At 30.5% G+C, this 15,773-nt stretch overlaps 1 protein-coding gene across 2 annotated transcripts in view; it reads left to right on the forward strand.

Annotated features, from left to right (window-relative positions):
- The first annotated feature begins 5,384 nt into the window (after nucleotides 1-5,384).
- Nucleotides 5,385-15,773, forward strand: part of LOC132947035 (protein lozenge-like) — a 46,604-nt gene continuing 36,215 nt past the window's right edge. Inside the window, exons 1-3 of one of the 2 annotated variants that reach the window (XM_061017212.1) lie at nucleotides 5,385-6,178; nucleotides 12,267-12,380; nucleotides 13,679-13,846. In XM_061017212.1, coding sequence (XP_060873195.1) covers nucleotides 5,755-6,178; nucleotides 12,267-12,380; nucleotides 13,679-13,846 — 706 coding nt within the window. In that variant the 5' untranslated portion in view covers nucleotides 5,385-5,754. The remainder of the gene's footprint in view (nucleotides 6,179-12,266; nucleotides 12,381-13,678; nucleotides 13,847-15,773) is intronic. The other variant, XM_061017213.1, reaches the window with a different exon arrangement.

Genomic DNA, 15,773 nt, shown 5'->3' on the forward strand with positions numbered 1-15,773 from the left:
TATTCCGTTCTAAAAGATGTTTCAGAGGTGTCGCGTGAAAAAAGCCGAATAGCGCTGTTATATTACTGTTCTGAAAGTTAAACTATATTCCGATTTCCGATGGCTATATTTTATGTACGGTTATTATAGTTCATTGATGCCCTGATGAAAATGGACAAACTTCAATCACGTAGGTACTATTTAGGTGTATTTTCTATGTTTTAATAGAATGCCTGCAATATTATAATATCGTTATAATTTGCAATATGCATTAGTTTGACGTTATAGGTGGAATCAAACTTTATAGATTTTACTAATATAATATTAATATTTTTATCGGATTCAATACGAGTATACCTGTATACTTGATGTTAGTGTACTTGTTGTAAGAACCTATTAGTTATTTCTGAAGAAGAAAAATGAAATCATCTTCTTCATTTATATCCATAGTTATTAGTTATTACTTATTACTTATTAGTAATTTAAACTAATTTGTTCTTAAAATTCTTGATTGTACGAAGTAGGTAGATATTCTAATAAATAATAATTTCATTGTATCATATTTATTTAGATTTTGAGCGGAACGATGAATTATTGGTCTTACAATTATTATGGGATTTGTTATTTTTAATATTTATTTTTGTGCTCATCACAGCGACACCGTGAATTGCAGGTGAACTGAGATACACTCAATATGAATTGAGCACCGTATTGTGTGATATTGTTAATTTTCTCCTGCAAAAAGTCGGGTTTAGTGTAGTATTTTTTGGTTTCATACTTTTTAAACGATTTAATTTTATAACAATACTAGCTGACCCTATACACTTCGCTGCCCTTAAAAAATGACAACCCTTTAAAAATTTGTAATTTTTATACAATAATGACTATACCTACATTATAACGTATGCAATGCGTAAGAATACAATTCATGTAATAAAGATTTAATTAATTCAAAATTCGTAATTTGGTTACTTCTGAAATTATAACTACCTAATAACTTTTTTTAAATAATAAATTATATTAAATAGATATTAGGTACCTGTTTTAATTTTATAATTTTTAAAAGTAATTCAGCAGGTGTTAAATTAAAAATTAAAATGGCCATAACTTATACAGGAAATACATTATAATGGCACTATAATTTAAGAAAATCAATATAAAAACACTCGAGTAAAAAAATGTACAGCTCAATGTGTATATATTAATTTTATTATACCTATTTATGTAATTCTATTCCATATTAATGAAGTTTGTCATATTAAAACTTAAACCATGTTTAAGATGTTGAAATGTTACTATTGGCTCAACTTTGTGTTTAGGCACGAAGAAAAAAGTAAAGGAATTTCGATTTGGAAATTTTTGATTTTAAATGCGTACAACCTCCTATAAATGCGACGAAAGTCGAGCTGTGTTTGGGATTTCAGTCGATTATAGATGATAGTCAATCACCAATAATCAACAACACGGAATTCATGAATACTCAATCACCATCTCAGGCAGTTGCTCAACAGTCAACAAATATGTTTTGCAATTAGTTTTATATAAAAAAAAAAGTCGATGTGTTGTGCAGTAGGTTATAAAGTGAGTCACTGCGAATGGGTGGTGTTAAATTTTAATTCAATGATATAAAATCTTTGTATAAGAAAAACGATTCTGAGCGAAGACGGTCTGTCAGCTTATAAATTAATAATTATAATATTACTAATAGTACATTTGATGATATTATTGTGATTAAAGTAGTTTATTTTACTATTAAGCATTAGGTAGTACAAAAGTAGGTTCAATTCATTTTTGCCAAAAAAAAACATTGAAAATGTCATTATGTGTATAAAATATAATACCTAATAATAAAAATATACTCTAAAAGTTTCATATACACGAATAATATTTTCAAATTACAACAAAATAACTAAAATCGTTATTCTTGGTTTTAATATTATATAATATAATTTCGTCTAAATTTGAGTTTAAAATGTCTGTAAAAAATATCTGCATATTTATACATTTTTAGATTTTTTGGTTACAGTATACTATAACGGTAACTATTTTGGAGAGTCTTTGTTTTAAATTTTCTATCCTTAGAAATTGAACATTTTATAATTTTTTAATTACAATTGTTGAAAATTTTCAAGATTTAGATAAATGTTGTCAGCATTTGAACTTTAAATACTTATAAAAAAAATTGTGTTATGGATCTTTAGTATTTATCAACTGCTATTATAACAAAGTTTTAGGAACCTTGTATTACATTTTCAATCTTTTTGACCCAAAGAATACAACTTTATACACATTTATAAAATAAAAATCCAGAAAAATTTCAAATTTCAAATGTCTAAATAACTCAAAACTAGTCAAAATGTTTTGAAAATGTTTTTATGTATATACAATGATAATGTAAACATTTTATGAACATTTCAAGTACCTATGGTATATATAGTTTTTGAATAACAATAAAATAAAAAAACCGTTGTATGAGAATTTGTTAATTTATGGGTGAATATATCCAATGTCCATGGACATAAGCTGCAGCTTCAAGAAATTTGACATTGTTTATTCTTCATCTAATTCCTCTTCCAATGTTTATCTCCTTGCTTCTAGACGACATCGTACAGACCATCATGTTCACTTTCTTCAAATAGCGCGTCTAGCACTTTCTTCAACGCTTTAAGTTTTTTCAGATGCAGACAACCCTGCTGTCAATAACAGTAATTCAAATTTCAGCTTCAACCGATTTCAATTTACTTTCAGTTTCTGTAGACCTTGCTGAAAGTTCATCACGAGAAGCTCTAACATCTTCAGAGTCACTGGTAGCATTTTTCAATTTTACGTCAAAACAACCGTGACGCTGTAGATGCTATAGAGCGTCTCGCGATGCGTACAAAACAAACTTGATTCATTTAAAAGGATTTTTTGTCAAATGAGTTTTGTTATTTATTGTCATTATTAATGGCATAAGTCATTGCAATAATATTAAATCTACTAAAATCAAAAATCGTATTTTATTTTATTTACCGCTATCTTCTTTAATATTAAATTTTATTTTTTTCAGACATAACGTGGACTGATGTCATATAAATATTTCCTAATATCATTGTCAAAAATATGCATTTTTATCTCATTTCAATCATTTTTATCGATTTCATTTTTTCAGAACAACTCCCCCCCCCCCCCCCCCCAAGGGTTTTATACCTAGGAATATAAAAATGGTGTGAAAAATGTATAGTTATTCATCAATTGAGAACGGCTGGCCCGATTTGGCTGAAATATTTTTTTTCAGTTGTTCGGTAATTGCCAGGAGAATGTTTTTTACCGAGATTTTTAAGAAAGAAAATTTTGGAAAAACCCAATTTTTTTTAACGTGAAAAATTTGAATTTATGATTGAGATCTATGTGAATAACACCGCGGTGTGTTTTGAGTTTTGGGTAACGCTAATAGGCTCAGATTTAGTATAATAATAGGTATAATTACTATAAATAATTATAAAATTTTAATATATATTGTATGCAAAGGGATATAATATATGTGCCTAAACGACGACGGAAAACGTGCTATTATAAAGGGAAACCTTTGAAACAAACGTTGTTTGTTAATTCATATTCACGCCTTTAAGTGTTCTGTTTTAGGTAAATGCACCCATAGGTATTCCCCCCACAAATTATCGTGGACCCAATTTAGTATTTACCAATCCGATTAATGTGGACAAATTGGAATTCTCCAATTAAACAAAATGACCTATGAAATTATCCAAGATTCATATTATTATCTCATACATTATGTACACTATTTTCATTTACAAACAGCTGACAGTTGTCTGGCGAATAACTGAACGATAGAAAAACGGCTGTTCGGATTAAGCGAAGCCCAGATAAATGACCGGAACACTATATATTAAAACTAAAATTCAATAAAGGTAAGACTTATAATTGGATACAGTTAAAACGCAATTTACTGTCAAAACATTACAATATAAATAAACATACTAATTTATTATACTCGATTTGGTGTGTACAAAACAATATTTTCGAACATCGTTCGTCAATCGATGCACTTTAAATTAAGAAATGAGATCATTAATTGGTCATTGATCACATCGGACGCCTCGTCGATAGAGTGTAAAATTGATGCGCATCCGAATTGCATTGCGGCGCCACGCCACGACGGTCAATTTTACGGTTATTTAGAAGGTACCTATTTATAATATTTTGTGCGGTGTTTTTTTAAATAACGACGGAATTATTTAACGAATTCTCATACCGGAAAATAACCATTTCAGGGTATCCAAACTATATATATTTTTGTTGTGAGTTTATAATATAGAAAAGCTTCTATTATATAGGTAGGCACTCCATATAAGGTTAGGTTACATGCAGGATACCATATCAGTTAAAATTTACTATATTAGTATTTCCTCGTGTAGTAAGTACCTATATACTGCAATAGGTATCTATTATACTATTTCACTCTTAGTGTATCCCATACTTGTCACCCATAATTATTGCATCCGGTCCACGTCATATCATTGATACCTCATCTGTCCATTATAAATTAGATATTATGTATAATTATGGTGTATTATTGGCACGTACTTAAGGCACCACTAAACCTTTTATACACTTTTATATAGGACATAGGTACAAGCGTGTTTCGTAATAGAGATCGATTTATTTCATTACTGTCCGCAGTGTACACACATATACATAATATATATATAACCAAATCTACACGACTACACGTCATATTATTTTCATAATATAGGTATAGGTAGTGAGCAAGATGCGTTCAACTGTTCAAGTCGCACAGACTACAGTCGTATACCCAACACTTACACTTTATTGCTCAAAAGTAACATGCGATTGTATATAATGTATCAATAATCAATCTCGCACAGTCATACTATATAATGTTTATAAGAAATAAACTTAAATAATAGTTTAATAGTGCATGTTTCAAGTAAAACTGCATATATTATAGGTATGCCCCAAAATACGTATATTATAATATAATTGTATGCATTATTCGTCTAATTTTTCAGCACACGACCTAACGAACCCTGCAGGTCATATTAGGTCTCATTTTAATAAAATAATTTATAAATATTAAATTAAATATACAACTAAATACCTGCACCAGCTACTCGCATAAGATATAAAATAATATTAATATTATTATTTTATAATATATATTATATCTCACCTGCACGCATCTATAGAGTATAGTTGTATAGCCGTACCTGCACCGCTCCGAGGAGTACTCTGCAGGACACAGACGGCGGGATGAATAATATAATACAATAATATTAGTGGGAGTGACCGATGGGAGTGTCTGCGAACGTCCGTTGGTGGGAGACGCCAAAACGCTCGCGCCTCTCGTCGGCGGGCGCGTCGGGTGGCACGTCGTCGCGCGACCGTCCGTGGACCGTCCGTCCCCGCAGCGGCAGCGGCAGTCTGTAGTAGTTGTAGTAGTCGGCTCACATCCGCGGTCCGGACGCGCACGATGCGATCGAAATACAACGTCGGTCGCGCTACTACCCCGCGGTGATAAACGTTTCGAATAAAAGCCGATCGAAATAACTGTTGCAGCGCTGCGAATCCGTCACCGACGAGACGACTGCATAAATAAAATTGTTACAGTAAAAATATTAAATAATATTTATTTCGTATAATTTCAAAACGGCCTAAAAAGGCTTGTCCGGTTTTAAAAATAATATCATAATATCGCGGCTGTTAAAAAAAAACCGTCGCGAGTTTTTCCACCGCAGCCGCCGTCGAGATAATATGCGCCTGGTGCGGATGACGTCGGACCACAGCAAGAAGAGGCGCCGCGGCCCGTCGTCGGCGGACCAGCACGGCGCGGCGACCGCCTCGTCGTCGTCGTCCTCGTCTTCGCCGCCGTCCGAGGACCTGTGGTGGACCGAGGCGGCCGTCAACGAGGTGACCGCCGAGCACCCGGGTGAGCTGGTCCGCACCGGGTGCCCGTACATGCTGTGCAGCGCCCTGCCCACGCACTGGCGGTCCAACAAGACGCTGCCCGGCGCGTTCAAGGTGGTCATACTGTCCGAGGTGCCGGACGGCACGGCCGTCACGCTCAAGGCCGGCAACGACGAGAACTGTTCGGCCGAGCTGCGCAACTGTTCCGCCCTGGTCAAGAACCAAATCGCCAAGTTCAACGACTTGAGGTTCGTCGGACGCAGCGGACGAGGTAAAGCGTGCACATACATATTAATTTATTATATTATTACCTATGTTCACGAAGCATAATAATTGTGTAGTTATATGATATGGGACATGGAGAAAACCCTCCCCGGGACTTAAATATTCCCCTTGTAAGCAACTATAGGTGTAGGGGACGAAATCCTCCCCAAGTTTTGAAAAATTAACTGTCTGGCCAATTTAGTGCTATTATATTATTACATAGCAGTATATAGGCTGTTTATACGGACTATAATAGTCTGTAGTAGTAATAGTATGTAATAGTCCATTACTGCACTGAAGGCCTCATATTATGCAAGTAGATATTATATCGTCCAACATTATAATCTACAATATTATATTGTATTAAATAATTGTTCAACGGTCCTGGTTTTTATCTTAATAGCCGGTCCACTTACTTGATATCTAGAAAAACAAAAATGAAACCATAAATTTAATACTCCTCATCATGATTCATGATGAATGTGTTTAACTTTCATAGTTTCATTATAAATATTACATGTAATAAGTATTAAAATGTATTAAATTCTGAGAGGAATGAATTTTAAAATTATGTGTTTTTTTTTATTTGTCTACCATTACGTTTTGGAGCAAAAAATTCGTATTATAATATTCAAAATCGGAGGTTTTTTCCAATAGAAAATGTTATCTATAAAAAAATTATTTAGTTAGTATAGTTGGTACTAATTTAAGACCAACAGTAGCAAATTCCCAGTAGGTACTTTTTATAATAATAAGTGTAGATAATTAAAAATATATTAATCGTTTGGACTTGAAACTATTTTGAATTACATGTATACTATTGTTTTCTATTCAACACAATAGAATTTTCAATAAAGTATTTAGACAATAATTTGAATTTAATAAATATATTTTTTAAATTAACCATAGAAAAAAAAATATTTAACACCATTCTACGTTTCGGCAGTATATATAGGATATAAGATACGAATTAAACATTCATCATATTATTGTGATTTCTTTAGCAAAAATATGTTTAAGCTTCCAAATTAAAAAAAAAAGTGTGTGCTAATAATTATGCAAAATATATAATACAAAATAAAATAGTAGTCTATAATATAGAAATATATTATAGAAATATCTACTGGTTTGTGTACAATATTGATTAAAATTTAAGAAATCAATTACAGTGACTTATAAATTACGAAGTGGGTATACCATTAAAGCTTACTGTACAGCAGAGCGAGTGTATTTGTTTTTTTTTTTAAATATTTTATTATGGAGGTATTTTGTCCTTTTTGTCAATAGGTGGCACAGGGAGAAAATATTCAAGAGTCCCTCGGCATTGTCCTATATACCAATATACGTACAGAGATTTTTTGTAAGCAGGCTTTGCTGTATTTGTATGCTGAAGTCTTTGCGTTTGTTCAAATGTATTATGTTTCCTTTTTAACTTTTCAAGTATTCCTTGGTACATAATATAGACTGCGCGTATTTTTGAACACCCAGATTGTATACTGTGTTTAGTTTAAATATACTGTCCTTAAGGATAATATTATACAAGCTTTTTTTTCTTCAAACCATTTAGGTAGCCATCACGCGTACGAGTAAATTTTTAGGTGAAAGTCATACTTAGATCTTTTCAATGCATGCAGACTAAATGACTAAATATCTATTCAACATTACAGTATATTACCCCAAAACAGCATTTTATGCCTGCCTCCCATCGAAAGAAAATTGTAATTTTTTTCTAATATAAGGAATAGAAAACACTGAAAAAATACAAATTATGCAACTACCTATACGGATACTTAAAAAGCATTAGTACTAATAAATTTACAAATAATTAACATTTTTGGAAGGGATTCTCGTGATTTAGTGTGACTATAAATTATCTACCTATCTATTCCTTTATTTGAAAGTTTGGTTAAGTATAGGTATAAATCAGTAAGTCACACTAAAAAAAAAAATATTTTGATCGTGAGAAACAGCATCATTATAGGTATCTCTAATCTCTATATATTTATAAATACAATTACATTTCCAGTTTTATTATACAATCTATGGGTACAGATAACAGCTGGTTCCCAGTTATAGAACACTTTTACAAGTACTTATAGAGTATTTGAATACTTATACTCTAGTGCTTTACAAGACAAATATTTGAGATAACAGATAATGTATGTTGGAACTAAGTCACTGAATATTTAATACTAGAAATAGTGCTATACGAGAACTAAAAATTAAATAAATACATTTTTTAAAATTCAAATATGTACCCAATTCAACAAAAAGGGTACCTATATTATACCTATTACTAGAAAAACATATTATTTCCATGAACTCGGACATTAAAAATGTAACTTATTTTTCTTCATATATTATATATACAACAGTTGTTGATAATACAAATTTCTTGGAAATTGGAAACATTAAATATCGTGTGTAAGTTCACAATTATTTCTGCAAGTGTTTGTGTAAATTACAAATTTCTATTTTAAATATATGATTAATTTCTAAACAGTTTCATTAAACATAAAATTTCGTAAAAGTATTTATACTTTACATAATTAAATGCGTTTGTGTTGTCTACATAACCTGAACATATTGTACGAATACTTAGGATTTATTGGTAATTACTAAATCTCATAGAACATAACAAAACGATAATAATTGTTTATAGGTAGGTATATACGAGAACATTATTATTGGGCATACAGTATACACGTTGCATAAAGGTAGAAAAAAAGGCAGAAGATATACTTGTATTATGTAAAATTTATGTTGAAGTGCACTGCAGTCTTCTATTCGTCTTTTTTGAACTCACTTGGGACATATATTTGTGCGGTTTTCGAGATATCAGTTCGGGTGTCTCGTTCTATTTATACACACATAATATTATATATTATACTGCTGCAGGTAATTAAACTGTGGCCTGAAACTTCTAACCCGATGTTGTTTAACGTTCTTTAAAGGACCGAGACAAAGGACAAAGAGCCGTCTTTGTTGTTGTGCTTTTTCGCCGACACATCACTGCGCGCGAGCGCTCGCGGCGCTTTCAGACGACGGGTTGGAGATGTTTTTATTTTTTCTTTGGAAACTATAATATAGGTACGTTATGATTTTTTTATTTCCTATCAGAAGATGCAAAAACAAAAAAATCAATTTGCAATAACTGTCGCCCTAAATCTCTTTTACTATCATTTATGTACAATTACTCGGTCACATTTCGACACTATATTATAATATTAATTTACGCCGCTCTTTGATGGCTGCACTCGTCTTCCTTTGCCGGACGCGTGCAATTACTTTGACGACAGCAACTGCAGGGGGGAAACGTGGAAAAAAATCTCGCCCATTGATGTATTGCGCGTTTGACAGGATTTTGTGGTCGCAATCTGCGCAGGCCCGTCGCGATTTATACCACGCGTGTATTATAATATAATAATATGTATATGCAATAGTAATAACTAATAAACAGCTATAAAATATGTTATACTGTTATATCTTGTATTATCGACGATTCCATAAAACACGCACATATTAAATTAAATTTTTTTTGTAAAAAAAGTTTATGACGATATATCCTCCTTAATAGCTAATATAGGTACCTAATTAATGGTTCGTCAGTTTGCAGAGTATACCTACTATACCTGTCCTACCTACTGCTATACGAATTACGATTGGAATATTCTATACACACAACACTCAGTAACATAATATATATACACAAATAAAAATGTATGTATACATATGAAAACAAAAGCTCGTGTTGAAATTAAACGCGTGTATATAGGTATTCAATTATTTGATGTTCAAAGCTATTACTTATATATTATTATGTAGTAAGTTATATATACGCGTATAATATAGTCCTGCTGTTGCAGAATACGCAACAGAAACCGCGGGTTGCACACGAATTATAATTATACCAATATGATTCATCCATTATCCCCCTTGATCCTGCAATTAATTAGTTAAACTGCAGATGACGTGTCCCGGTGAGTAAATCGTCATATCGCGTGGTAACTGGGCCTTTCTATATAGTTACTACTCCTGCAGACGCGCATATTGCGGATATTCGGGATACAAACATAACTGCCAGTAGCTGCACTATATCGTTATAATAGTGGCTGAGTTACCCAAAGTGTACACTTAACGTTTAATTATACTATACATAATAGTTAATTTTTCGTTAGCTAAAGCGTGTGTGCTAATAATAAATAAGTAAGTATAGGTACCTATAATGTTTGGATGTGATTTTTTCACGAATTAAAATTAAAGACCAGTTTTTTAACTTCAAGGGCACAAAGAACTATGTACTACTTAGGCAAAATCACCAAAAACTAAGAACTCAGAATAATGTTTTATAATATTGAATACTTTATATAGTGCAAAAAATAAGTAGGTACTGTTACATAGATTCTGGTTAAATCCATATAGTATTAGCCTGCTGTATTATATGGTATTACATTACAACGATATTTTCTTTTAAAATGTCTTATTGTTTTTTTTTAAACTTTTGGTACATAGCTAGTAAAAGACTCCAAAAACATTTATAGAATTCATAGTAAATAAAATAATTTCAAATCTGGACGGTATATTATGAAAAGATAATTTTTACGTGTTTGGTAATTTTCTTGAGCAAAAAAGGGCTGAAGTTAGAAACGATAAAAAAAACTATTGAAAAGAAACTATACCGTAAAACATTCAGTAAGTGTAGTTTTAATAAAGCTCTACTAGCTACTCACAATTATTTTTCTCCTGTAATGATTATTGATTACTGATTTATCATTCGTTTCAAAATTAAAATAATATAAATAGTAATATACCACTTTTCTATATTATTTGCCGAAACAAAGCGAGTGCCGATTGGTTTCTTTAAGCCTATCCGGTCTCTGTATCGGGTCCAGGTTTTTTTCAATTAAAAAGGGTTTAAAATAAATAGACGGGTAATAGAGTTTTTATGCACGTTATTATTATAATACAATATAACATCAAAGTGTGCTTATGTGTACAATTGTCATAAACAACATCGTTGTAACTTATTGTAAAATTTAAAATCTTCACGTATAGTTTATTATCCAAAGACTAACAAATAATAATCTATAATAACCGATAGTGACACGAATCGGATTTGATTATTGCTTTTCTGGCGCCGTTTCTACAAATTTTTTTTTAACAATATTACTATTATGAAGAATCGTGTGTGTCATATACGTAAGTTGTGTGCTGAATGAGTCATAAATATCATGGTCAGGTCCCATATAAAACTCAAAGCTGTAAAAAATGAATTATTTGTATTTTTATGTATATTGTCAATTTATTATGTCGTATGGTAAATAGTCATATGAAGATTAGGTTTTAAGTAGGCATATACGATGCGGTTATATTTTAAACGCAAAACTCATTTTCTCTCCTTTTATTTTTATTTTTAAAGTTTTCCTTACTTCTTGTCACCTGAACATAATTATAAGGACATATAATTTGACTTAAATATATAACACTATCAATTAAATGGATATAGGTAGGAACTGTATAGGTAGTAGGTGCATTTACAGCCCACAGTCTACAATTTTATGTTTGCGAACATTTGGTATGGTTTTAGCTTTTTTTATTAGCAATTTACCACGAGAAGTGGGATTTTCTTATATATAACATGAGCGAACATCTCAAACTTAAGAAAGTTGGCCGGGTTATCAATGGATATAATATTTTTAGCCTTTGGTTGCCTTTCATAATTTATTTTCTCAACTAACTCATAATTTTGAAAATTTGTATCTTGTATATAAATTATAATTTGAACTAAATGTATATTATTATAATATTTATTTTAAAAGAAAAACGATTTTTTTCATTTTTGTTATTTCTTGTCTATGATATTCATTAATATTCTATTTAGTAGTAAAATAAAAAAAAATATGTTATATTATCGGTTTTTTTTAATAATATTAGGTTAGAAATTAGTTACCTAGTTAATAAAATAAATAACTCTAAAACTGATAGGTAGATATGTACTAAAAGTAAACTAATTTTTGAATATTAATAATTATTTATTGATCAATATATTGAAGAAAATATGTTTTTATTTTAAAACAATATGTATTTATTTTTAGGGAAAAGTTTCACGATCACCATTACGGTTTCGACGTGTCCACCTCAAGTAGCGACGTACAATAAAGCAATCAAAGTTACCGTGGACGGACCTCGAGAGCCACGATCCAAATCTCGTAAGTATTTTAATATTGAATGATAAAATTCGTTCTAAAAATACTTGAGACAAAAATTATTTATCATTTTAAGCTCGAGTTAAGACACTTGGTAGATACTTAATGACTATACGCCGTTGTTCATGTTTGAATGTTGCTTTTATTTAAATTGCGGAAATCGAATATTTTAGAAGATAACATGTGTTTGTCTGTAATACAATAACATAAAAAAAAACTATTATGTGTATAAAGAGTTTTTATACTCTTGCAGTCTTGACTTCCCTCAATTACGTTCAGTTTAATTCCACTAAATTCCATTTATATGTGTGTCTATGTACATTTTATTGATATCGGTAAATATAACAATAACACCAAAAAGCGTGACTTTGATGTGAATAGGCCCCGGAAAACCATGTGGCAGACCTCTGGGTAGTTTTTACAACTGTAAATAGGCTCAATTATTATATCATTAAAATTATTTAAACACGCAGACCAATTTGAGTCTCTTTACTATTTGAACGTGATCGGTGGGTTAACAATAAAATAACGAAATTAAAAATATATAATAATAAATAATAATAACGTTAATCGATAGGACAAAATATGATAGTCAAATATTTTTGTGCATGATGTAAATATGTTTTGTTTTGGACTATGAGAACCAATATATATTTTTATCAGTTGACGATAACTATTTTTTTTGCATTTCGGCAAAATATATGCTGTACGTTTTCGTGTCGTTGTACAATATATTATATTTTATCTCGACCGCTATAACATCCGTGGGAACCATTAGTGGTAAATTAAAATAAGACTATATTTTCTAAACTTTTACTAAATGTAGATATCGTTTGTCTACATGTGTACTAAAATAGTATGACATTTTATCTGTAAAGAGTTAATGTTATTATTGACCTTAAAACATACATACATATATACATATACACATCGTTATTAATAATTTTAATTTTATTAAATTAAAAGATGAGAATAATATATTAATAACTGCTTAAACATAGTGGAAATTCATAGTTTTTAGAACATTCATTTTGATTTAAAACGTTTAAATTGAGCAGTGCAATTCATTGAACTGCAGTTTGTAGGTATGATCGAAACCCATATCATTACTAATTTGTAGGAATTTCGGTTGTATTTATGATATTGAAACCAAATAGTGTGGTTATAGTAGAGATATTAACGATTTATCGTTACATTTAAAATAGGTACATAAGTCATACAGTAACATATTTTTATATGATCAACTGCAGTTATAAATGTCCATATTTATATTGGAAAATTTGTGCTTTTTGTTTTTCCTGTACACCAAGGTCCTCCTCATCAGTTCCGTGGATTGGGCCTCGGTCAGAGGCCCTTTATGGAAAATGCATCGTTTTCCAATCATTTGCGGGAGTTGGATACATATCGTCGAGTGAAGACCGAAGAATCACCCGTCCTCGAGCAGTCGTATCGGTCAACAAACAACCAAGGTAAGGCATATGCTTTAATATTGATTTTATTTTGGTTAAAAAAATGAATCAAAAGTACGCCGCTCGTATGTAATACATAAAGTGAAGCCGATGACGACCGCACTATATACAGGGCTGACCGCAGCTCTGAGGTACACCGCAGAATTTAAGGAGCTGCCGGTAGCTTTTTTCAAACATGATTAACCATGGTCCTGGTTTACCTAAAAAGGTGTAGAACAACCGTGCGTTGTATATTAATGAATGAATCAAAGTAATCAAACGTTAGAATGAATGAAACTGTTTGTCCACAGAAAGAAAAAAAAGTTTATGTATTTCAAAACCACTTGTTTCTGTACTGATCATATTATTGTAAGGATTTACATTTTTAACTTGACTGAATTGATGATCATAATTATTCATTGATCAGTGATCACATACATCGAACAAAAATTATTGAAGTTTTATTAAACGTTAAGCTTCAACTGTTGAGGTAAATGTACCACCACTAATAGGAAACATAGCAAAGTCCATCAGCCAAAGAATTTACTTTACTATTTTCCAACAGTTCAATATCGATGATGGATTTTTAATTTAAGTTAAATGCAAGTCATAATATTTCAAACCTAATAAGTAGTAATGACAATATTTCTTAAATGTTTGGCTTAAGTTTTTGCTGTCAAAAATGTATAAAATCGTTTATTTTACCGAGTGCTTATTTATTGTAATGAAGATGAGTTTTTGAAGAATTTATGTGATTTGATTTATTTAGGGCAGTTGATCATTATGCATTTTTTTATGAGGTTTTCTTTGCATATGCCTACGGGAGCTATGTCACAAGCAGGTACACGTGTACTTTTATAATAAGGTGAGAGTGAGTTAGATGAGTATTCTCACTCAAGTGTAGTATATAGTATTATGCCATACTTATACTGCTAAAAATTAGCTAGTTAAAATATTAAATAACATAAGTACTTATGAAATGTACAAAATAAAAATTACGCAATTGATTATAGCATTATAATAAAGCAATAATTTTTATTTTAACACTAATTATAACACTAGGTATAACATAGTTATAAACCATCATATTATTTGGAAATATAATAATATATTGGATGATACATTTAACGTAGGACACTTATTATTTCAAAAGCTATCAAGGTTTCGTAAATATTTCGTTGAAAATAACTTATTTTTATTTATTTTTTATTATTTTTATTGTTATCATTTTTCTTAAATATTTAAAAACAACATACATTTTAATTTCTTATTACAAAGCAGAATATTAACATAAAAATGTTTTTGGGCTGGGTACAGATATTTAAATTTTTTAACCGATTTTGGGTAACGCTTGCTTTTTTATCACAGAAACGAATAAAATGTAAAAATGACCTAATTCCCACTTGCTATTATATACAATGAATGGTTACTAATATTAATACATAATATTTATGATTCATATATTTTCTTCAAAATGGAAAATATCGAGTAGCGTGTGATACGTTTGTCATTTGGTTTATACATATTTAAAGCTTGAATAAGCTGAGTGGAGTGGTGCAGTGATGCCTTGCTAAATGTTGATCCACTACTCCGCTCGTCTTAACTTTAAATACTATTATGATTAATTAATTACCGGTTCAAAATTTGATTTTGATAGATCGAAATACTCCAAATAATATTCTGCTGCGGAATATGAAATTAAAAATGCATGTAAAATATTTTATTTTCGGAATACGACTTAAAAACTAGCACCACTTATATTATATAAGTATATTTAGTAAAAAAAAAAACTGTTGATTAAAAGTTGAACAGTATATTTGTTGAAATATGCTTGAATAGTATACTATATTTTTTACTATGTGATTTTATGTCTGTAATAAATCTTAAATTCTTATCATAGCCACTCACGAGGATTATGATCTGTTCATAAAGTATCATTAGGTATAAT

Source organism: Metopolophium dirhodum, chromosome 6 (genome assembly GCF_019925205.1).
Source record: "Metopolophium dirhodum isolate CAU chromosome 6, ASM1992520v1, whole genome shotgun sequence".
Classification (NCBI taxonomy): domain Eukaryota; kingdom Metazoa; phylum Arthropoda; class Insecta; order Hemiptera; family Aphididae; genus Metopolophium; species Metopolophium dirhodum.